At 41.3% G+C, this 22,487-nt stretch overlaps 2 protein-coding genes across 3 annotated transcripts in view; one reads left to right on the top strand and one right to left on the bottom strand.

Annotated features, from left to right (window-relative positions):
* The window catches only part of rad9b (RAD9 checkpoint clamp component B), a 22,686-nt gene extending 5,957 nt beyond the window's left edge, over window positions 1-16,729 (top strand). The window contains exons 7-11 of one of the 2 annotated variants that reach the window (XM_079690778.1): window positions 498-562; window positions 2,601-2,732; window positions 3,023-3,209; window positions 4,347-4,480; window positions 15,288-16,729. In XM_079690778.1, the coding sequence (XP_079546904.1) occupies window positions 498-562; window positions 2,601-2,732; window positions 3,023-3,209; window positions 4,347-4,475 (513 nt within the window). In that variant the 3' untranslated portion in view covers window positions 4,476-4,480; window positions 15,288-16,729. Of the gene's footprint in view, window positions 1-497; window positions 563-2,600; window positions 2,733-3,022; window positions 3,210-4,346; window positions 4,874-15,287 lie in introns of those variants that run through there. The other variant, XM_079690777.1, reaches the window with a different exon arrangement.
* LOC307045250 (protein phosphatase PTC7 homolog) lies at window positions 9,321-22,487 on the bottom strand. Its single transcript, XM_079690781.1, has 6 exons — window positions 21,805-22,487; window positions 18,489-18,668; window positions 16,738-16,936; window positions 12,288-12,411; window positions 11,569-11,698; window positions 9,321-10,272 (listed from the first exon to the last, which is right to left on the bottom strand). Exons 1-6 carry the CDS (start codon window positions 22,004-22,006, stop codon window positions 10,214-10,216), a joined length of 894 nt encoding a protein of 297 aa, XP_079546907.1. The 5' UTR covers window positions 22,007-22,487; the 3' UTR covers window positions 9,321-10,213.

Below are 22,487 nucleotides of genomic sequence, written 5' to 3'. Positions count from 1 at the left end.
TAAATGACGAATACACACTACCGCCCCCTGCTGGTAAGGAGAGTTATTGCCACTCACGCATGCGCAGTTCGTACGTGCTACCTGGCCGTTGGCTGAAGTCTTTGTGGTGTGTTCCAGTGCCACACATGGCCAAGACGCAGGAGACGTGAGGCGACACAGTCGGGGGTCCGTCTCTGTCAGTTCTTTGGTGTCAGCTTGGTGTGTAAGAAGCTTAAGTGCAGGTAATCAGACTCGACCTGAATTAGCTCTTGTCCCTGATCAGTGAGACTCCCTGTTGTGAGTCGTCTTGCTCATTTCCGTTTTTGGAAAATTGGGTTTGGATGGATTAGAGACGGGATTTTAAAGTTTAAATCGACCTCAATTCACTGGAGAATTTAGATGTTCTTTCGCCTATTCACTGTAAACATGCTAAGCTTTCAAAGTTTAAAAAAATCACACAACCAAACAAGCATGTCTCCGTTTTCTGACGTGAATTGTTGCTGTTATTTTTTCTACAGGGTTTACTGTCCTTTGCAGAGTCACACTGCCTTCCAGTGTCCGTCCACTTCGGTGCTGCAGGAAAGTGAGTGTGTGTTAAGTTTAAAGAGGCCCTATTATGCTTTCAGCCCTTCCCTTGGTGTGTTATATAGGTTTTAGTGCATGTAAACGGTCTGCAAGGGCTAAAATCCCGGAACATCCTTTCCAGAACATAGAAATTAAATCACTATGTAACACTCGCGCTTCAACACATTGTATGTGATAGAATAAGGGGCGGGACATCTCTAAGCTGGTTGACCAATCACAACAGAGCCGGCCAGCTAGCCAATCAGAGCAGACTGAGAGGACTCTTTAAAGTAGAGACACTACACACTGATATACACCTGAACATCAGCAGGAGAGGACTCTTTAAAGTAGAGACACTACATACTGATATACACCTGAACATCAGCAGGAGAGGACTCTTTAAAGTAGAGACACTACATACTGATATACACCTGAACATCAGCAGGAGAGGACTCTTTAAAGTAGAGACACTACACACTGATATACACCTGAACATCAGCAGGAGAGGACTCTTTAAAGTAGAGACACTACACACTGATATACACCTGAACATCATCAGGAGAGGACTCTTTAAAGTAGAGACACTACATACTGATATACACCTGAACATCAGCAGGAGAGGACTCTTTAAAGTAGAGACACTACATACTGATATACACCTGAACATCAGCAGGAGAGGACTCTTTAAAGTAGAGTCACTACACACTGACATACACCTGAACATCAGCAGGAGAGGACTCTTTAAAGTAGAGATACTACATACTGATATACACCTGAACATCAGCAGGAGAGGACTCTTTAAAGTAGAGTCACTACACACTGCTATACACCTGAACATCAGCAGGAGAGGACTCTTTAAAGTAGAGACACTACATACTGATATACACCTGAACATCAGCATTAGAGGACTCTTTAAAGTAGAGACTCTACATACTGATATAAACCTGAACATCAGCAGGAGAGGACTCTTTAAAGTAGAGACACTACATACTGATATACACCTGAACATCAGCAGCAGAGCACTCTTTAAAGTAGAGACTCTACATACTGATATAAACCTGAACATCAGCAAGAGAGGACTCTTTAAAGTAGAGACACTACATACTGATATACACCTGAACATCAGCAGGAGAGGACTCTTTAAAGTAGAGACACTACATACTGATATACACCTGAACATCAGCAGGAGAGGACTCTTTAAAGTATAGACACTACATACTAATATACACCTGAACATCAGCAGGAGAGGACTCTTTAAAGTATAGACACTACATACTGATATACACCTGAACATCAGCAGGAGAGGACTCTTTAAAGTAGAGACACTACATACTGATATACACCTGAACATCAGCAGGAGAGGACTCTTTAAAGTAGAGACACTACATACTGATATACACCTGAACATCAGCAGGAGAGGACTCTTTAAAGTAGAGACACTACATACTGATATACACCTGAACATCAGCAGGAGAGGACTCTTTAAAGTAGAGACACTACATACTGATATACACCTGAACATCAGCAGGAGAGGACTCTTTAAAGTAGAGACACTACATACTGATATACACCTGAACATCAGCAGGAGAGGACTCTTTAAAGTAGGGACACTACATACTGATATACACCTGAACATCAGCAGCAGAGGACTCTTTAAAGTAGAGACACTACATACTGATATACACCTGAACATCAGCAGGAGAGGACTCTTTAAAGTAGAGACACTACATACTGATATACACCTGAACATCAGCAGGAGAGGACTCTTTAAAGTAGAGACACTACATACTGATATACACCTGAACATCAGCAGGAGAGGACTCTTTAAAGTAGGGACACTACATACTGATATACACCTGAACATCAGCAGCAGAGGACTCTTTAAAGTAGAGACACTACATACTGATATACACCTGAACATCAGCAGGAGAGGACTCTTTAAATACCAATGTCAGTCTTAAAGACTTTCTAAACTCAGTGTTTTTTTAAAATATATAAAATATAACTGTACTTCTGTCCCCGGTGGATATCCCTCAGCGTGTGTTTGATGTCTGCAGGCCTGTGTGTTTCTCAGTGAAGGATATGATCCTGGAGGCCACTGTAGTTTTGTCCACTCTGATCAACTCTGAGAGCCGGGGCTCCTCTCAGCCTGCAGAGATCCTCACTGTGGCCCCCAGGACCACCACCAGGTAACACTGAGCAGCCATCATCAATAACAATAACAAAGCTAAAGCTCTGATCAGCTGATTGTACATATAAACAGATATGAGATAGTTAAAATATACTGTATATATATGTGTGTGTGCAGGTCAAACTGAAAGTGTAATGCAGCAGCTAAATGTTTTTAAACCATATTTAAAATGTCTTCAAAAAGCCCTCTTTCGACTCGCAATTTAAGCTGTTTTTCTGCACATCCTTAAAAAGTCTAATGTCTTACGTGTCATTACTCTGAATGAAGGTCTTAACTGATTTTATGCAGGTGTGCAGATGTTGTACCTGAGTCTCCAGGTGAGGCAGACTGCAGGAAAGCTGCTGTCCCTGCTGGGATGGAGCTGGTGGCCTCCAGTCAGGGCAGCCCCATCGCAGACTCTGCTCTGCTGCTGCTGCTCCACCATCTCTCTGAACCTCACTATCAGGAGAGGGCCAACTCCACTCCTGCCTCCTCGGTAACAAGAGCTTCCTGTTGCCAGAGCTGGCAAAAGTGCAAACATCCTTTTCTCAAGTAGAAGTACAGATACTCATGTTTAAAAATACTCTGGTAAAAGTAGAAGTACTTACTAAACTTCTTTACTCAAGTCAAAGTAAAGAGGCTTTGAAATGTACTTCAGTAAAAAGTACCCATAACTAGCAGCTGTTTTAAAGAGTACCTGACCTCCCTTTATATTAATAGAACAATAATGTCATTGTTAGCTAATGAATGTTTCCATGGTGACCAACGGCAACATGACAACGTTTTCATTGGTCCCTCTTCTTTAGAGAAGACCAGGAAATGATGGATACACGGATCGTGTTCAAATCAATAGGCACGCAATGACTCTAAATAATAATGATCACGCCACCAAACACACATTCAGACTAAAGGAACCAGCCTGTTTGGGAAATGAGAGAAGTAGAAAGTACAGGTATTTGAGTTCAACATGTAAGAAGTAGAAAGTACAGGTATTTGAGTTCAACATGTAAGAAGTAGAAAGTACAGGTATTTGTGTTCAACATATAAGAAGTAGAAAGTACAGGTATTTGAGTACATGTAAGAAGTAGAAAGTTCAGGTATTTGTGTTCAACATGTAAGAAGTAGAAAGTACAGGTATTTGAGTTCAACATGTAAGAAGTAGAAAGTACAGGTATTTGAGTTCAACATGTAAGAAGTAGAAAGTACAGGTATTTGAGTTCAACATGTAAGAAGTAGAAAGTACAGGTATTTGAGTTCAACATGTAAGAAGTAGAAAGTACAGGTATTTGTGTTCAACATGTAAGAAGTAGAAAGTACAGGTATTTGTGTTCAACATGTAAGAAGTAGAAAGTAAAAAGTCGTCAGAAAAATAAGTAGTGGAGTAAAGTACTGATACCAGAAACATGTACTTAAGTACAGTAAGGAAGTATTTGTACTCCACTACTTCTCACATCGACCAATGGATTCTTGTTCTCTGTCCTCTAAGACGGACTTGACCCCTTAGTGAGGGAATGGGTTTCAGCTCCTTCTGCACTTTATCCCAAGCAGAAGGAGCAGAAGGTCTTCCTGGTTGAACGCACTGAGCTTCATTATATTGAAACATTTCGCTGACATGTAATTTGATTTTTTTCAGATTTGCTCGTTGCTGTTCAGGGCGATGTCCCCGGAGACGGGGGAGGGACTTCCTGTGCTGGCGTATTGCAGCGATGAAGAGGAGGCTGAGGAGGAAGATGTGATGATGAGGAGGAGCCCGACAAACTGACAACAGTAGGACATTCAACCGGTGTTATTTATTTATTTATTTAAAGATTTGTCAGCATTTTAGCTGAAGTGTTCAAACCGGAGAGTTTCCCGAAATATGTTCTGTTGGAAATGTAGAATAATTATTTATAAAAGAATAAATGTATTTATGGAAATGGGATTAAATCGAGAACAATGTTTCATTGCGGAGGACCCCATGTTTTGTGTCCCTCCCACTTCTCAAACCAAAGTTACACCCGTGTAAAGTGATGCCAGAAAACTATATTTCCTGTTCTTCAAACGGTATAATTATTCAAAAAATATGAAAATGGTATCAAACTGAGCGGCAGAGACAGCTTTGTTTTTACGGAGCTTCGACGTGTTGTGGTTTAAGAATGATACATCTTATAAACAAGATCAGCGCCACAGTACGCATACACTATATATATATATATATATATATATATATATATTTCTAGAAAAACCCCTCAGTAGTTGTTTTAAAGCAGAATAAATATTAACAAGTGCCTATCCTAATAATTATACAGTGCAATTAACTATCTTAACGATACAATCAGCTGATCTTAATCCATTATACGTTTGTTTATAATGCATTATAGACAAGGGCGTTGTAGAAAATGTTATAATAACAATTTCTACATTTGGTTTTGTCGAAGAACACATTTCCTCAGCCTGAAGATGTCTGATGGTAGTGTGTCTCATGTCTGAGGAATTTGGGCACGTACACACACGGAGAGAGAGATACAAACAGAGAGAGAGAGAGAGAGAGAGAGAGAGAGAGAGAGAGAGACACACACACACACACACACACACACACAACCCTCGAGCATCAAGGAAAGAAGACAAAGAAACGGGTTAATAAATACTATACTCTTTATTTAAATATTGTAGAGATCTGAGAATGTTGTTGTTTCTTTACAGAGCTTCATTGACCTGAACACGCAGAAATATATACAGACACGTTTGTAACAAAGGGTTAGAGGCGTCAGGCAGGAAGAGCAGCTGAGATTGTCCTAAAATATATTTAAAAAAAAGGTAAATACTTTTTCAACCTGGACGTTATTTCCCCTGGTTCATTTGGACATTTCTGTAATTGGTGCAGGTGTTAAAGAATGTATCGTAATCCTTTGCTCTGAAGTGGAAGAAGTACTCAGATCCTTGACTTTAGTAAACATAGAAATACTTTAGTATGAAAAATACTCATGATCACAAGTCAAATGAGGCCCAATGGAGCTCAAGGAAGGTACTTAGTGTGCAGGCTCTTTCAAAGCATTACATACCTATATTCATTATCCTGTTTATATCACTTACATGTACATAAGGTATTTTAATGTCGTTACTAAAGGTAATCGAGATGATTGAGTGGAAGTGTTAAATAGAAATAGTCAGGTAAAGTATATAAAACATTACTTGAGAATGGTATTTGAGTAAATGTACTGCTCAGATTATTACAAGTGTCTGACAACATTATATAAAGGACACTAGAGAGAAATTAAACTATTCCTTCACCTTTTACTCTGTGTTTTGGTGTGTCATGTGAGTGAGAGTTGTTATAGTGTGTTGTGGTACAGAATGTGAGATATTTAGATTTGACATATCATTGCTAAATATTACGTTTATTTTGACGCAAACTTACAGAATTTCCGAGTGAGACTAACACACGTTAATAAAGTGGAAGTAAAGAGAACATGTAGATTTCTCTGTAGGGTCGTGTTTACCATGTTGTCAGACGATAACAATATGAATTTAAGTGGAAGAAAAACTACTTTTACCGGACGTTCATCGAAGAAAAATGATTCAATCGCAGCCGTTACCCAATTACAAGTCACTTTGACGTTAGCTCACAAGGTCCAGGTTGAAACATATTTAAAATACCCTTTACCGTTCACCGCTCTTCCGTGCCCATCAGCCCTCATCACAGAATGACACTTCAGTGGGAGTTCGTCACATAAAGTAGGAAACAGTCCGTGGAGCAGATTGTAAACAGAGATCCACAGGGAGGACTCTCTAAATGGCTTCATCACTATTCCTAAGCTCCTCCTGACTCTTATAGAGGAAGCAGAATTCAGGATGTGGTCTTATATGTGTTGTTAAGACAGCAGTGCATGATGGGTAATCTGTCTATGGCTACTTATAACAGTTTTAGGTTTCCTGCGCCTGGCACAAAGTCGGGGCTTTTAGGATTTATGAGCGTGTGACGCGTCAACACACCTGATACAAGGCACACCTTTATAACGTTACACAAAATATGGGTTTCAATAAGAAGTATTTGAACCGTGGCAGAGTTAGATGGAGAGCCCAAACCTACAGGAGAGGATACGGGACACACGGAAACATTTCAAGAATTCAGAAAATAAAGTTTAAAGTATGAATTCTGAGTTTTAAGTCAGAGTTTTGGGGAATTAGGTCTAGATTCTCAGAATAAAAATGTGAAATCTAAAAGTCCAAATTCTGGGTTTGAAGTCTGAATTTTAAAGAACAAAGTCTGGATTTTGAGTTTAAAGTCAAATTATGATTTTTTTAAGTCCGAGTTAAACGTCTGAAACTCTAAGTTGTAAAGTCCCAATTTTGAGTTTTAAAGTCAAAATCATGGGAATGAAGTCAGCATTTTGAGTTAAGGGTCAACATTTAAGAGATGCAGGAGTTTTAAGTCTGAAATTGAGTTGAAAGACCAAATTGTGAATTTAAACCCAGAAATTTGAGTTTCAAATCCAACTTCTAAGAATAAAGTGGCAACTTTTGAGTTGAGTCATAATCTAAGTTGAAAGTAAAAATTGTGAGTTTAAAGTCTGAAGTTGTGAGTTTAAAGTCTGAAGTTGTGAGTTTAAAGTTTGAAGTTGTGAGTTTAAAGTTTGAAGTTGTGAGTTTAAAGTTTGAAGTTGTGAGTTTAAAGTTTGAAGTTGTGAGTTTAAAGTTTGAAGTTGTGAGTTTAAAGTTTGAAGTTGTGAGTTTAAAGTCTGAAGTTGTGAGTTTAAAGTCTAGAGTTGTGAGTTTAAAGTCTAGAGTTGTGAGTTTAAATTCTGAAGTTGTGAGTTTAAAGTCTAGAGTTGTGAGTTTAAAGTCTAGAGTTGTGAGTTTAAATTCTGAAGTTGTGAGTTTAAAGTTTGAAGTTGTGAGTTTAAAGTCTGAAGTTGTGAGTTTAAAGTCTGAAGTTGTGAGTTTAAAGTCTAGAGTTGTGAGTTTAAATTCTGAAGTTGTGAGTTTAAATTCTGAAGTTGTGAGTTTAAATTCTGAAGTTGTGAGTTTAAAGTCTGAAGTTGTGAGTTTAAATTCTAGAGTTGTGAGTTTAAAGTCTGAAGTTGTGAGTTTAAAGTCTGAAGTTGTGAGTTTAAAGTCTGAAGTTGTGAGTTTAAAGTCTGAAGTTGTGAATTTAAAGTCTGAAGTTGTGAGTTTAAAGTCTGAAGTTGTGAGTTTAAAGTCTAGAGTTGTGAGTTTAAAGTCTGAAGTTGTGAGTTTAAAGTCTGAAGTTGTGAGTTTAAAGTCTGAAGTTGTGAATTTAAAGTCTGAAGTTGTGAGTTTAAAGTCTGAAGTTGTGAGTTTAAAGTCTAGATTTGTGAGTTTAAAGTCTAGAGTTGTGAGTTTAAAGTCTGAAGTTGTGAGTTTAAAGTCTAGAGTTGTGAGTTTAAAGTCTGAAGTTGTGAGTTTAAAGTCTGAAGTTGTGAGTTTAAAGTCTAGAGTTGTGAGTTTAAAGTCTGAAGTTGTGAGTTTAAAGTCTAGAGTTGTGAGTTTAAAGTCTAGAGTTGTGAGTTTAAAGTCTAGAGTTGTGAGTTTAAAGTCTGAAGTTGTGAGTTTAAAGTCTAGAGTTGTGAGTTTAAAGTCTAGATTTGTGAGTTTAAAGTCTAGAGTTGTGAGTTTAAAGTCTAGAGTTGTGAGTTTAAAGTCTGAAGTTGTGAGTTTAAAGTCTAGAGTTGTGAGTTTAAAGTCTAGATTTGTGAGTTTAAAGTCTAGAGTTGTGAGTTTAAAGTCTGAAGTTGTGAGTTTAAAGTCTGAAATTCTGAAAAGAAAGTTCAATGTCTAAATTTCAGTAAAAAGTCAGAATTCTGAACTTCAAAAGTCTAAATTCTCAAAGAAACCCATTTTGACATGTGGCTCTAATGCTCCTCTGTATCCATCTATGAAACACACAAAGACCACTCCTCACATGAAGCCTTCCCCATGTGCCGTCAGAGCTCTCCAGAAAGAGGCAGAGAACAAGAACGTTTCTAAATCTAAATGAAATCCCACTGAACAGAGAATACAAAAAGAAATGACCAGAGTTTTTCCCGATATGCTTCTCAAGCTTTGTGCGTTTATACGGCCAAATCCAGCCCAGTGGAAACCTCCTCAGAGACCCAGACTCCAGCAGCAGGTTGGGCGCCAGACTTTCTGGATATAAAATCCTCGTTTCAAACATGAAGTAACAAAATGTGTGCAATCCCAGCTCGTCTCGTTGGATAGAAACCTAGCCCAGATGCAGAGATGTCTTCTTTGTATATCTTACCCCAGAACAGCACACGGTCACAACCTACTTTGAAACTTTCGCTCCGTGCACCTTGGTTATAATCTACCAGTGTATAATTAGGATGAACTACTCGCACAAGGCAGCTTTTAATGAGCCCTAATATCAGGGTTTACCGATGTGTCCGCCTTGTAACTGCTATTCCTATGGTGTCAAATATAATGACGTCTGCCCAGGTCGTTTGCCGATGTTTATCTGTTGTGTTGCATTCAGTTTGTCCTGTCCTTGTTCTAGGTACTAGGGCTGTGCGATTAAATCATATTCTAATCTCGATTTTGGCTTGCAACGATTACGAAAACAACGTAATCGAAATAAAACGATTATTATTTTTATAAAATAATAATGTACTTATTTTTTTTTTTTTTTTTTTTTTTATTGGTTTTTCAGTTGAGTTATATTTAAAGTTCAGGGGAATCAACTGTTAAAAACATACTGTCCATTTTTTTTTTCAATAAATGTATGTAAGTGGAAGTAAATGGATAATCGTGTTTTTATAATCGTGATATCAATTATTGACCAAAATAATCGTGATTATGATTTTTGCCATAATCGCACAGCCCTACTAGGTACACGTCCTTTTTTTTGACGAACACAAATGGGAGAACATAACGGCTCTGAGCGTGAATTGCACCGTCTCCGAGTAATGACATGCAGTTTGTAAGATGTGTTTCTTTCGTGAAATGCAACGTGAATATTATAGATATCATTTCCTGTTATCCAGCAGAGAGGGTAAGATTATATTTGTTACATTTATAGTTAGTTTTTAACAGATAAAATGGCTTTAAAAGAATTTGTTATCCAAAAATGAGAAGAGGGAAATAATGTCTTTCCAGTAGATGAAGACTGTTGGTTTATGTTGTTGGCAGTCAAAGATAATGAAGGGCTGCTTCATGACTAAGGTGTTGATGTTTCTCTGGCACAAAAACATTGATTTAGCGCAGAATTCCCCAATCGGTGCATCCCTTCCTGACGCTGCCGCCTCCTGTGCAGACCTCGACTGACATGGAGCACCTTTAACAGTGGAACACCGTCCGTCTGCCCACGTCTGGCCCTCCTCGTCTGCTGATCCTCAGGAAAAGGATTACACTCAGCAGCCGGTTCCAGTGTCCTCTCTGTTATCCAGCCTCTCTCCGGAGAAGAGTCTTTTTGGGGGGGGTCAGCTGGAGAGCCAGTGCATGCTGGGAAGAATCTGTCCTTCATCCTGGCCAGCAGGAATCAAAGCAGTCCATCAGCTGCAGACTCTAGTCGGTGTATTCAGCCACTATAGAGAGCAGCACTGTGATGTCATCAGGCTTTCCCCCTGCACACAAACACATCTGTTAGGGTGTTTGGAGAACACATGTATGTACAATAGAGTGGTGGAGGGATGTCTTATTTCTGTAGTGGACCCTGAAGGCAGCATCTGACTGGTGCCCTCTACAAAAAGCTAATTTGATTTCTCTATTTGATTTTGGTTTATTTCAGATAATAATCTCGATGTTTATGATACTTATATGTTTTCATCAGCAGGATAATCTCCACATTTTAACACAACTTAGAATGTTTTAAGTTAAAAGCTAACGTTAGGCTATAAAGGAACTACAGCACGGTCACATGACTTCACTTCACCACCGCTAAGCTAAAGGAGGCTAATGTTGGGCTATAAAGGAACTACAGCACGGTCACATGACTTCACTTCACCACCGCTAAGCTAAAGGAGGCTAACGTTGGGCTATAAAGGAACTACAGCACGGTCACATGACTTCACTTCACCACCGCTAAGCTAAAGGTGGCTAATGTTGGGCTATAAAGGAACTACAGCACGGTCACATAACTTCACGTCACCACCGCTAAGCTAAAGGTGGCTAATGTTGGGCTATAAAGGAACTACAGCACGGTCACATGACTTCACGTCACCACCGCTAAGCTAAAGGTGGCTAATGTTGGGCTATAAAGGAACTACAGCACGGTCACATGACTTCACTTCACCACCGCTAAGCTAAAGGTGGCTAATGTTGGGCTATAAAGGAACTACAGCACGGTCACATGACTTCACGTCTCCACCGCTAAGCTAAAGGAGGCTAATGTTGGGCTATAAAGGAACTACAGCACGGTCACATAACTTCACGTCACCACCGCTAAGCTAAAGGAGGCTAATGTTGGGCTATAAAGGAACTACAGCACGGTCACATGACTTCACGTCACCACCGCTAAGCTAAAGGCGGCTAATGTTGGGCTATAAAGGAACTACAGCACGGTCACATGACTTCACGTCTCCACCACCAAGCTAAAGGAGGCTAATGTTGGGCTATAAAGGAACTACAGCACGGTCACATGACTTCACGTCACCACCGCTAAGCTAAAGGAGGCTAATGTTGGGCGTGATGATGTTTAATCGTCTCATTTAGACACTCTTTCGCACCCGCCGTATTTAATTCCCCAGTGGGCTATTTACTGACACATTTTATATCGTAGGAGAAAACATGTGTTGACCACAGACCTTATTTCCGGATAACAACCAATGACACATTCAGGAAACCATTGACCTACAGACCAGGGGACAGAATATGCTCAAATGCCGACTGCAGAACATAGGAGTGTTGTTTATATTACGTACCTCTCACGTTGAGGCCGTTGTCGCAGGCAAACTGAGCGAAAGGCGACATGTAGTTTGGATCGTACGCCAGGACGTGGGCCTGCTCGGCGATGCTGCGCGCCGTCTGCTGAACGCTCTCGATGTTCGTGTTCTGAGGAGCAGAAACACACAGAAATGAAGGTCCATCATTCAATTCTAGATTCAAAGCTTTATGTTCATGTGCTCAGAAGCTACAGTGTAGATATGGCAATGAAGAACTGGAGTCACTGGCTCCTCCAGCAGCAACATGAATATATGTAAGACATAAAACAGATCAAATGGTGCGAGAGAATGTCCATAATGTGCTGGACTTAATGATCAGTTGCTCTCATGAGATAATGTTTAACTTGTATAATTCCTACAATGTTTATATATTATAGTGTAAAATATGACTAATAACAATGTAGATGTATGGCTCTCGTAACTGTGACATAACCTAAGAAAAAAGTCAAGTGAAAGTAGGCACGAATTTTCCTAGTAAAAGTGAATATACTTAGTGACTGTACTCTACTACTAAACAATATTTATATATACGTACACGAGTAAAATATGACTTTTGTCAAACATTTCTGGTTCAACAACAAGCTTAAAACCTGCAGTTACATGTATATAAATAAACCCACATGCTGAAACCCATCTGTACATAACGACACACGTCATATTTCTGATTCCACATCCACCGTAAACCCCGCTTTCCTCACCTTGAGTTTCTTGAGCTCCTGCAGGATCATGTAGTCGGGCATGTTGTCGAAGAGGCCGTCGCTCGCCGTGAGGATGATGTCTCCGAGCTGCACGTCGAACGAAGAGCTGTCCGCCGCCTCCGGACTAAACGCACACAACACACCATGTATACATCACTTCAGGGGACATTACATTGACTTACATGCATTTCCTGGAGACTTATCCTAACCTTAACCATAACCAACACACGCCTAACCCTAACATGAATGATTCCTCTCATGGGGACCTCCATTATGTCCCCATAAGGGAGGCGAGTTCCCACACGTGACTGTGTAAACAGATTTAGGTCCCCACAAGGATAGTAATGCTAGGCCACACACACATTTTGCTACATCGCTTAAACATTCTTCCTTCTGGACATGGAAGTGGCTTCTCAAATAAATGTGGGAAAATATGGGGCCCTTTTTTCAAAAGTTCCCAATATTCCTGATTAAACTTTTGCATTTTGGAGGGGTCCCAACACTGAGGAGGGGGAGGAGGTGCTGCCGTGCTGACATTTAGTGTTTATTATTGACATTTTTGTTTTAGCCGACTGGTTTTCTATTTATTATTTGTTTGTCTGTTTGTCTTCTGTCTGTGTGGGATTGTGTTCGCCCTGGTGTTAAGCAGTATTCACATTGTTACTTTACCTATTTTTCTATAAAGTGAAGATTTGTTTACCTACTTTTGATACTTGCTCTGATAGAATAACTGTATGCTGTTGAAAAAACCCAATTAACAAAGTTTATAAAAAATAAAATGTACATTTCTTAAAGCCTTTAACAGAAAAGAGTCACTGGATCCATAGAAAAAGAAACACGGCAATAAAAACTGTTCCCTTTTTATTTACAAACATTTTGAAGTTTCTTCTTGTTCCAAAAGATGTTGAAATCATATACAGTGCAAGCGTGTACTGTCAGTTGAGCAGTATTAAGTCAACAGGAGTTTTGTGCAATTTTAAAGGATTAAAAACAGTTTTTGGGGTTAAACAAAAGAAAACTAACATTAAAACGCTAGTTATTTCATTGTTTCGTTTTATCCAAACACTGTTTATATGCATTTGCTTCATGATTGACGCCATGTTACTTAAACATGTTCAACTGAAGAGATTGTTTCCTTTCATCACTGTGAATACACTCCACCCATTTAGTGAAAACAAAGTGCGTTAATTCCTCCTGTTCAAGCTTCCTTTAACTAAAAAAGCTCCATTTCTTAAAACCTCAAACAGAAAAGAGTACGGTAACTGAATCCATACAAAAATCAAACACGGCAATAAAAACTGTCCCTTTTTCTTTTACAAAACGTTCTATTTTGTCTCTCTTGTTCTGAAAGATGTTAAAATAAAATTATACAGTGCAAGCAGATACTGCATAGTCAGTTTAGCAGGATTAAGTGAACAGGAGTTATGAGCATGTTTGGGGGATAAACTAACATTAGGCGCTTTCACACCGGAGTACTTTTCCCAGTATAGTTCCGAAAATGTGCGTTCACACCAAAGAAATTCGGAACTAAAACTTAGTTCATGAGAACCTTTCCACCCCCTTTTCCGTCCCCGCTAGAGAGCTAGTGGGAGAACAAGGTTCCTATGTCTGATTGGAGGGCGGAATGCAAACCACGACCCGTCAAACTCCCAAAAGGTTTTCGTGAAGCCGCCATTTTATTTCCCTGGCATTAGCATTATTAGCATTAGCATTAGCCCAGCACACCAACAGAGAGAGACTAACTTATGGCAACACAAAAGAAAACATGGGAGCGGTGGAGATGAGGAGGTGTCGGCGTTTCTGGCGATTTACTCTGAAGGCCTCAGTAGAAGCTGCTGGGACTTGATACATATTTCAACATGTTAAAAAAGAGGTGTTTTTGTATCACTGAATACACTCAAGGTAATTCCACCCATCCAGCTCACAGGTTGGGAAACTAAGTGCGTCAAAGCGAGGTTGTGACCCGCATTAATTCCTCCCGTCTAAGCTTCTCTCTCCTGTTAAACCTGACCCGTCTGACCCGATACATTCATCTGAACCTCTGACCGGCTTCTCCTCCAGGAATAATCACACATTACTCTACCGCTGGGAACATGTGAAGAACGCCAAAACGCCTCCTGATACTTCACCCTAAGTACAGAGAACGTGTCACGTGTGCGGGACAAATGAAAGGAATCTCCACATGGAGTTGATTTGGTCGCAGAGTCAGTGTCAATATCAGTTCCACGAAGTTGTTCTAACCCCCCCCCCCCCCTCTCCCCCCCATAAATGTTATTAATGACCGTCTGCATCAGGATATATATCTGATCCCTCAGGAACAGCCTGTCCTAGGACGACTGTCTCATTCCTGTAGCTACATGCATTGCAGATGCATTATGGGTATATTTAGAAGTGGAACCATCAGATAAACCTTCTCCGATGTGCTGCACCACGTCGTCTAAAGAGCTTTTCTCTCCCCTCTAGTGCGTGCAAATGGTCTGCAGAGAATCCCTGTGTTCTCTCACACACATAATGAACAATGTCCGTCCCAATTCCTCAAAGTAACTTGTTTCTTCAGTCTAATACCCAAAGATATTTATTTAAATAAAATTCAAATTTGACATAAAAACAGAGAAAAAGTGGAAATCCTGTCTTTCGAGAGGCTGAAAATCGCAATTTCTGAAATCTTAGCATTAAAATGTTTCTAAATGATTATCAAAATACTTCTGGATGAATCTTAATAATCAATACGATTATTCATTGTAGCAGCCAACTTCTTTTAGACTAAACAGCTGCAAGAAACTAAAGCAATACTTTCTGTTGATTGTGTTTATAGAGGATTTACATATTTATATATTTGTATATTTGTATTCGGGATTGTTGGAAACGTTATTTCGATCTCTGTCTGTACACACACAGACACATTGACATTAAAGTTGACTTTGAGACTTTGAACTATGTAAAGAATTGTTAGTTGTAGACTTAATCAAGATGCATCAAATCTTTTATTTATCTTTCCAGGAACATTTCTCTTCTTCTCTGCAGAGGAGGAATGTTGTTTTGGTTTCTCTTTGGACCCTTGCTCTCTTTTCAATGTGCTGCTCACTCAGTCCTTCAGGATTGAAAGATTAATCTGCTGTTAATCACTGAGGGAGTAAACCCTTCAAGTGAAGTGCTCAAATGATAACACACTCATTCTGCGCCTGCACTCCAGGCTCCTCTTGTGCTTGTGATGCTTTTAAGAGGCTCATAATAATCTTGTGTGCAGTCGGTCTGAGTGAAGGCGTCTGAGCGGCTGCCTGGGAACTCAGCGCTTTGTCGCTCTCAGACTTTGACCGGGTTTAGAGACGAGAAGCTTGGCAGCCGTCCATCGCTCACTCTGAAAGCGTCCTGACGTCTGCAGAGCTGCACGTGGCTGCACCACAACACTGAAGACATGCACAGAGACACACCAGGGACAAAGTGTCCTGACGCTGCAGAGCTACACCACAACACTGAAGACATGCACAGAGACACACCAGGGACAAAGTGTCCTGACGCTGCAGAGCTACACCACAACACTGAAGACATGCACAGAGAAACACCAGGGACAAAGTGTCCTGACGCTGCAGAGCTACACCACAACACTGAAGACATGCACAGAGAAACACCAGGGACAAAGTGTCCTGACGTCTGCAGAGCTGCACCACAACACTGAAGACATGCACAGAGAAACACCAGGGACAAAGTGTCCTGACGCTGCAGAGCTACACCACAACACTGAAGACATGTACAGAGAAACACCAGGGACAAAGTGTTCTGACGTCTGCAGAGCTACACCACAACACTGAAGACATGCACAGAGAAACACCAGGGACACACCAGGGACACACCAGAGACACACCAGGGACAAAGTGTCCTGACGCTGGTTCTGCTCAGCGCCTTTGTTTGGTCTGCAGGAGGTCATGCATGCATTCACACTGATGTGTCTCTTGCATTGTTGGGACTTTCATTGCCTAACCCTACAGTGTAGCGGTTTTGAACACATCACATCAAAGCCTTTAAATCTTGATACCAGAATGAAGAAGTTAGTACCAATGATAGGGAAAGTCCACGACTCTCGATACCAGTTAATGGTCCATGGAAATCGCAATAAAGACTTGTGTAATTTTCAGTGAGCACAATATTTGTCAAAAAGCAAGAAATGTGTTCAAATATTGTTTTGAATGATCAGGTATAGCTGCAGGTAAATGTTTGCCTACAAACAAACTGAACTGCTTCACAGAAGAGAGTTCAATACATATATGTACAAATCCTACTATCGATCTATCCTTCCATCAAATGAAGTCATCTGATCCTCACGAGGTGTATTCAGGTAGGTGTGTGTGTGGGTGTGTGTGTGTGTGTGTGTGTGTGTGTGTGTGTGTGTGTGTGTGTGTGTGTGTGTGTGTGTGTGTGTGTGTGTGTGTGTGTGTGTGTGTGTGTGTCTCACCTGTCGCTGAGCACGGCCCCCTCGGCTCCTGGGGGGGCGATGGACAGCTGGAAGGGCGTGTTGAAGTAGTGCTGCTGCTCGTCAGAGCGGTGCACCACCTCCCCCCCCCGCACCACCAGGAACCCAGAGTCCCCGAGGTTGGCCGTGTGCAGACGGTGGCTCCGCCGGTCCAGAACCACGATGCAGGCCGTGCTGCTGCCTGCACACACACACGTTTATTTTATATTTAAATGCAAATATTCTGAAAATGAAATGCAGATCATCAGCTGGCTCTAGACGAATGCAAAAGCTAAACCGCAGAACATTTGCTAAAAACCTAAATCATTTACATTTGGTTTTGGAGAACTTTTTGTGTGTTATATTTTCATGTTGGCTTCAACCATGTCGAGTATTTTGACATTTAGGTGTGGGAGACACGACACTATTACAGGAGAGCAACCGAAAGTACACACCTGGACAAAATGTATGACGTATATGTGGTCATTTTTTTTGTTATACTTTGAATATTTCTCTTCAGTGCCTGACGGAAACAAAGCTGCAACCATCCTTTAAACTTGATATGTTACTAGTCTCCCCATTAGCAAATAGCATATCGTTGTTTTGAACACTTTAAACCTCGTTTCAGTTGCAGAGAATGTTGCATAGAGAAAACCCTCTCTTATGATTCCTTCCCTGAGTGGGTCACATGTTTCCCTAAGACAACTCTTTCCCTCCAAACTTTCTACAGCTACATATCTTAGCAGCTTTCTCTCCGTTTATGGAAACAAACCCCGCTAAAAGTCTGGAGCCTGAATACACAAACTTGACATACCACGGTCAGCGTCAAGTTGTACTACAGAGCAGAAAGGAGCTGGTGGAGCAGCGGGCGGACATGGAGCAGCCACGCCCTGCTGGTGATTCATCCTCTGAACCAAAACACTCTCTGGGATCAACCTTGAAGCCCCTCACGCTCGGTGACTCACTCCCTCCTTCTCTCTCCTGTTTTCTCTGCAGCAGCACAATAACTCTGCGGTGATCAAGCTGCACAATACAGAGCTGTTCCCCGCTGCACGTGATGACGGGCTGGAAAAGTACTGACACTCGCAGAGGAAGGAACATTGATCCAGCGAGTGTTGGTGCTTTGTTGTGAGGGAGGTTCGTGCTCCGAGGGGCAGGTCGGGACTCGGGGCATTCCCGGGACTTCCTAATGGGATCGGGCTGTTCTGACTCACGATGTAAGAATCCGTATCCAGCCGACACTGAACTTAAACAGGCGGGACAAACAAGCTAACCCTAAACAGAGAGCTCTGACTCAAACCACACCGTGGAAAGTGTCTCTCACAGAATGGGCTGCACAGCAGAGGGATTGCATGCATGTTACAGAGCTTTGGTTTTACAGCGGGTGGTGTGAGGATGCTTAAGCCTGCAGGAGATTACAGTTAGGAGATACTGCATGGATGCAAAAGCTTTTATTTGTTCTGTCTGTGTCTCCAAACTGGGGGGCGTAACTGTTGATAAGTCACCTCACATGACCCCACTTCAGAACACACTAAATACCCCTGAGAGGTGAGAGGAGTACCACGTCCTGCTGACTGAAGTACTTTAATACAAATAGAAAGGAAGGAGACCTCGTTTATAAAACCATAGACTGTCTATTCAAATCAACGATAATGTGTCTGCTGTATTTATATCCTAATGACATCATTTTGAGAGTCCTGCCTTCTTCAAAGTGTATTGTGAGCAGGTGGAGGAGACTTCCCCTCGTTGCTCACCCAGCAGCGGCACTTTGTTCTGCAGCAGCTCGTAGTAGCTGCTGGTGAGGACCCCCACCGGGTTACTGGGGACGAAGCGGCCCTCCTTCACCAGCCGCTCACACGTCTTCATCAGCGTCCCCGAGAACTGAGACGGGTCCACTCCATAGTCCCGCCAGCCGCCCACTCCATCTGCCACGCCTGCAGGGACACACAAGGGTTTTGAATGATTAAGGTTAAGACGTTTACCAACACGGGGAAGCACGACGAAGGGACAGGCGTGCATGAACAGAGAAGATTCTGTGAGCAGCTTTTTAATAGGACGAACCATTTGAAATGCAAGCACATACAGAAGTAGAGAGGTTGTCCAAGTTGCAGTTGAAACAGATACGTTTTCCGTCTGCACGTTTTATTTTTGATTAATCTGTTGATTGGTTTCTTGATTTATCTCTGAGTTGTGTGATGGGTCTATACAAATGTCCTATTTTCTAGAAAGCCTAAAAGAACCATTCAAATTAACAAAGGAGTAAGGAAACTAGAACATATTGACATTTGAGAAGCTGGAATGACAACAGGTTGACCTTTTTTCTTTAAAAGAAAATACTTGAACCAATGATTGATGCTTTTAAAATGACAGAAGATAACGAGTTTGTCAACAGGTCAAGTGACGCCAAGACAAATAACAATCATCCTTCACTTATCTCAAGACTTGTTCTACGAGTAAGACATCTTGGGAGGAACGGTGACATGCAGCCGCAGACACAGAACAACAATGGCCACTTTCACCAAGACACAGAAAGGACATCAAGTACAGGAATAAGACACGTTAAGGAGCTGAAGGAAATGTCCCAGAACAAAGCGTGAGACCAAATCAACTAACAAGTAGCAAGAGTCCTTTCAAATAATTGAACATAAAGTACATGTTCCATCTCCTGTAGTTCAGTGCACTCTAACCCTGCTGATAACACGTGTTGGCTCCAAAACATCACTTCCCTGATTCCCAAACGCACAGAAACTCTTTCTATAGAAGCGTGATCTGTTTTGCAGGATAATGTGAGCACTAGCCTCGTTCCCTTAGGAGCACATGGTCTGCTGAAGGAGAGGAAAACGTCAGTGTCGTTCCTCCCAGGACTGAGTGACCATACAAGGCTGGATCTCTGGGTCTCAGCTGGAGCCAGAACTCAGACACACAACTCTGCCGCTGATGAACCTACAAGAAATGCACTGGGCTGTCCAAAGGATGTCTTGATTTCTACTTGTGCATCTTCTTGATTGGCGCAGTATGCATAAACACAGATATGAAGGTTTTAAACTTGTGCTAAAGAGTCGTTTAAATAACCCTGAACTGAGCAGATTTTTAAAGCCAGCATTTATTTTGTTTGCATTACATTACATGTCACTTGTTAGACGTTTTTATCCAAAGCAACTTACACACTCAGTACTGTGGACAATCCCCACAGGAGCAACTTGGGGTGAAGTGTCTCAGGGACTGCAGTGGGGTTTGAACCTGTGACCCCCTGATCCCAACACCAACGCACAACCCACTGCGCCACACGCCTCCTGCGGGCATCGGCCATGTGAGGAATGGATTTTCCAGGACCAGGGCATGGTTAGGTAATACTGAACCACATGGAAATAAACTATTAGATTCTGCAGCGGTAGCTTCTTGGTGGTTCAACTGCATCGTGATTCAAGTAGAAACACATTTTTGTTGTTGCCATTTTTGGTGAAGTTGGTGCTGAAGCCATAAAAGGATAGGAATGTTTGTTTGCCAGCTAAAATTGAGTTTGACACAACAGCTATAAAAGGCAGTGCTGGAAAGTATACTCAAGTACTGACCTGAGTATTCACATGTTACGCAAGACGAAAAAATGTAGACCCATCTTCACTAGCGGCAACAAGAAGCAATGTCAACATAAACGCATCAATATGTCCAATAGTATAAACAGAAGGGCTTTTTTAGTTCTTTTTTCTGCCCTTAAGGCATATCTTCATGCAAATGCGTCGTCTATGTAGTGTTACTTAGATTCAATTATGAATGCATGGATTTTTCCAGCCTCTCAAATATTCAGATGTCCTGTTTTATATCAAATTGAAGTGAATATTTGTGGGTTTTGGACTGACAAACACGACTTTTAAAGACATAACCGTGGACTTTGGAAACTGGGATGGATATTTTTTTTTTCATATAAAACATTTTTAAGGCCAAACCACGAATCGAGAAATAGTCCATAGAAGAATCACTAAGGAAACCAAACAGAGAGTTCATTCACATAATCAAACAGTGCATGTTAGGCAAACTGATGAAATACTATGGCTTCAAAACATAACATCTGTGATTACCTCAAATGCATGAAAACCTTCCCAGTGCAAAACGATGTAATGATTTACAAATACTTGTCATTGAGTATTATTACACTGGTGGTATATGAATACTTTTGGCATCTGCTTTGAAAAAGTGTTATTGTGTTCCGACAGCATTTATACAGTTTTCCGTTTAAAAGACTTTCTACATATGTTTTGATAATTTTCTGACCAAGCGTATTTGAAGCTAATGTACTTCAAGATTCTTGCCGTTCTGAATGTGTGTCCTCTTGTTTTTGGCACTTATTCTACATCATTTCGCATGAGATAGATAGACAGATACTTTCAATCATCCCACATTGGAAAACTCTTCAGCTAAATGTAATTCTGAGAAAGAGACTGTTTACCTTTAACCCCCCATTCACGTCACACTCACAGCCAGTGTTATTAGTGGTATAAAGTAACTAAGTAGATTTACTCAAGTACTGTCCTCGAGTACAATTTTGAGGGACTTTACTTGATTATTTCCATTTTTGTATAATTTGTGCTTCAACTCCACATAATTTCAGAGGTAAACACAACAGTGTACTTTTCCTCCACTACATGTATTTAATACCTTTAGTTACTTCACAGATGTGGATGAATGATGTGACATCTAACCAAGTGTTAAATCAGACTTTAGTTCCACCTGGAGTAAATCCACCAGCTACCCTGCAGTATACAAAGTCATTCAAACTAGCTGCACCTTTACCAGCTTTGAGAACACTTCAATGATCAATCATTATAAAACATATCATATATATTATTCTGAAATGGACCAATCTGCACAATGACTACTTTTACTGTCGCTACTTTCACTATATTTTGATGAGAATACTTTTTTACTTTTACTTGAACATTTTGAATGCAGGACTTTTACTTTTTCCTACACTCTGGTACTTCTACTTTTACTCAAGTACCAGATCTGAGTACTTCCTCCTCTGAGTGTTATTCAGCCATCCCATTGTTTTGGTGATTGTCTCCTCTCACTCACCCAGAACATCGGCGGATCTGTGTCGGGCGATGAAGCACGCGTCGTCCCCATAACACATCCCTTTCTTCAGGATGCCTTTCCGAAAGTCCTTCCCGAAGCCGCAGCTCGCCGTCACCAGGCTGTAGTCGCGGCCGTCGGTCTGAGAGAGTCCGCCGATGACAGCTCTGGCTACCAGTCTACCGTAGGACAGCACGGACAACATCACCCACCAACCCGGGCTCCCACCGTCCAAACCCGGCCAGATGAGCAGAGGGAACCTGCTTGGCTTAGCGGCTAACGATGCTAACCAACCGCCGACAACAACAGGCTCAGCAGAGGGAACCTGCTTAGCTTAGCGGTTAAGGTGCTAACAATGCTAACCAACCGCCGACAACAACAGGCTTAGCAGAGGGAACCTGCTTAGCTTATCGGCTAACGTGCTAACAATGCTAACCAACCGCCGACAACAAAAACAACCGCTGTCAAGTAACGTCAACGGTTCTTTGAGCTTTTGTTCTGTTGCGTGATATCTAAGGGGAGAAAAATCACATTAAACAGTTGCCTCTTCCGCTCCAGAAGACCCGTAAGTGTTGCTTCTTCGCAGCCATAGTGCCAATTATGCCGTCCAGACACACTACATAACACCAAAGTGATGTGTGTGTCTGCTTCACACACACTCCGAGCTGCTAGCGAGGTCTTGTGAC

Source organism: Notothenia rossii (genome assembly GCF_949606895.1).
Source record: "Notothenia rossii genome assembly, chromosome: 6".
Classification (NCBI taxonomy): domain Eukaryota; kingdom Metazoa; phylum Chordata; class Actinopteri; order Perciformes; family Nototheniidae; genus Notothenia; species Notothenia rossii.
Note: the sequence above shows the minus strand (reverse complement) of the source record. Positions and strands in the feature narration are given on the sequence as shown.

Excerpts from the sequence above, each read along its gene's own strand:
- LOC307045250 (XM_079690781.1), bottom strand. The coding sequence starts at position 22,006 with ATGTTGTCCGTGCTGTCCTACGGTAGACTGGTAGCCAGAGCTGTCATC. Across the intron at positions 16,937-18,488 it reads GAACAAAGTGCCGCTGCTGG|GCAGCAGCACGGCCTGCATC; the intron begins GTGAGCAACGAG and ends GTGTGTGTGCAG. Across the intron at positions 11,699-12,287 it reads AGGAGCTCAAGAAACTCAAG|AACACGAACATCGAGAGCGT; the intron begins GTGAGGAAAGCG and ends TCTGCTCCTCAG.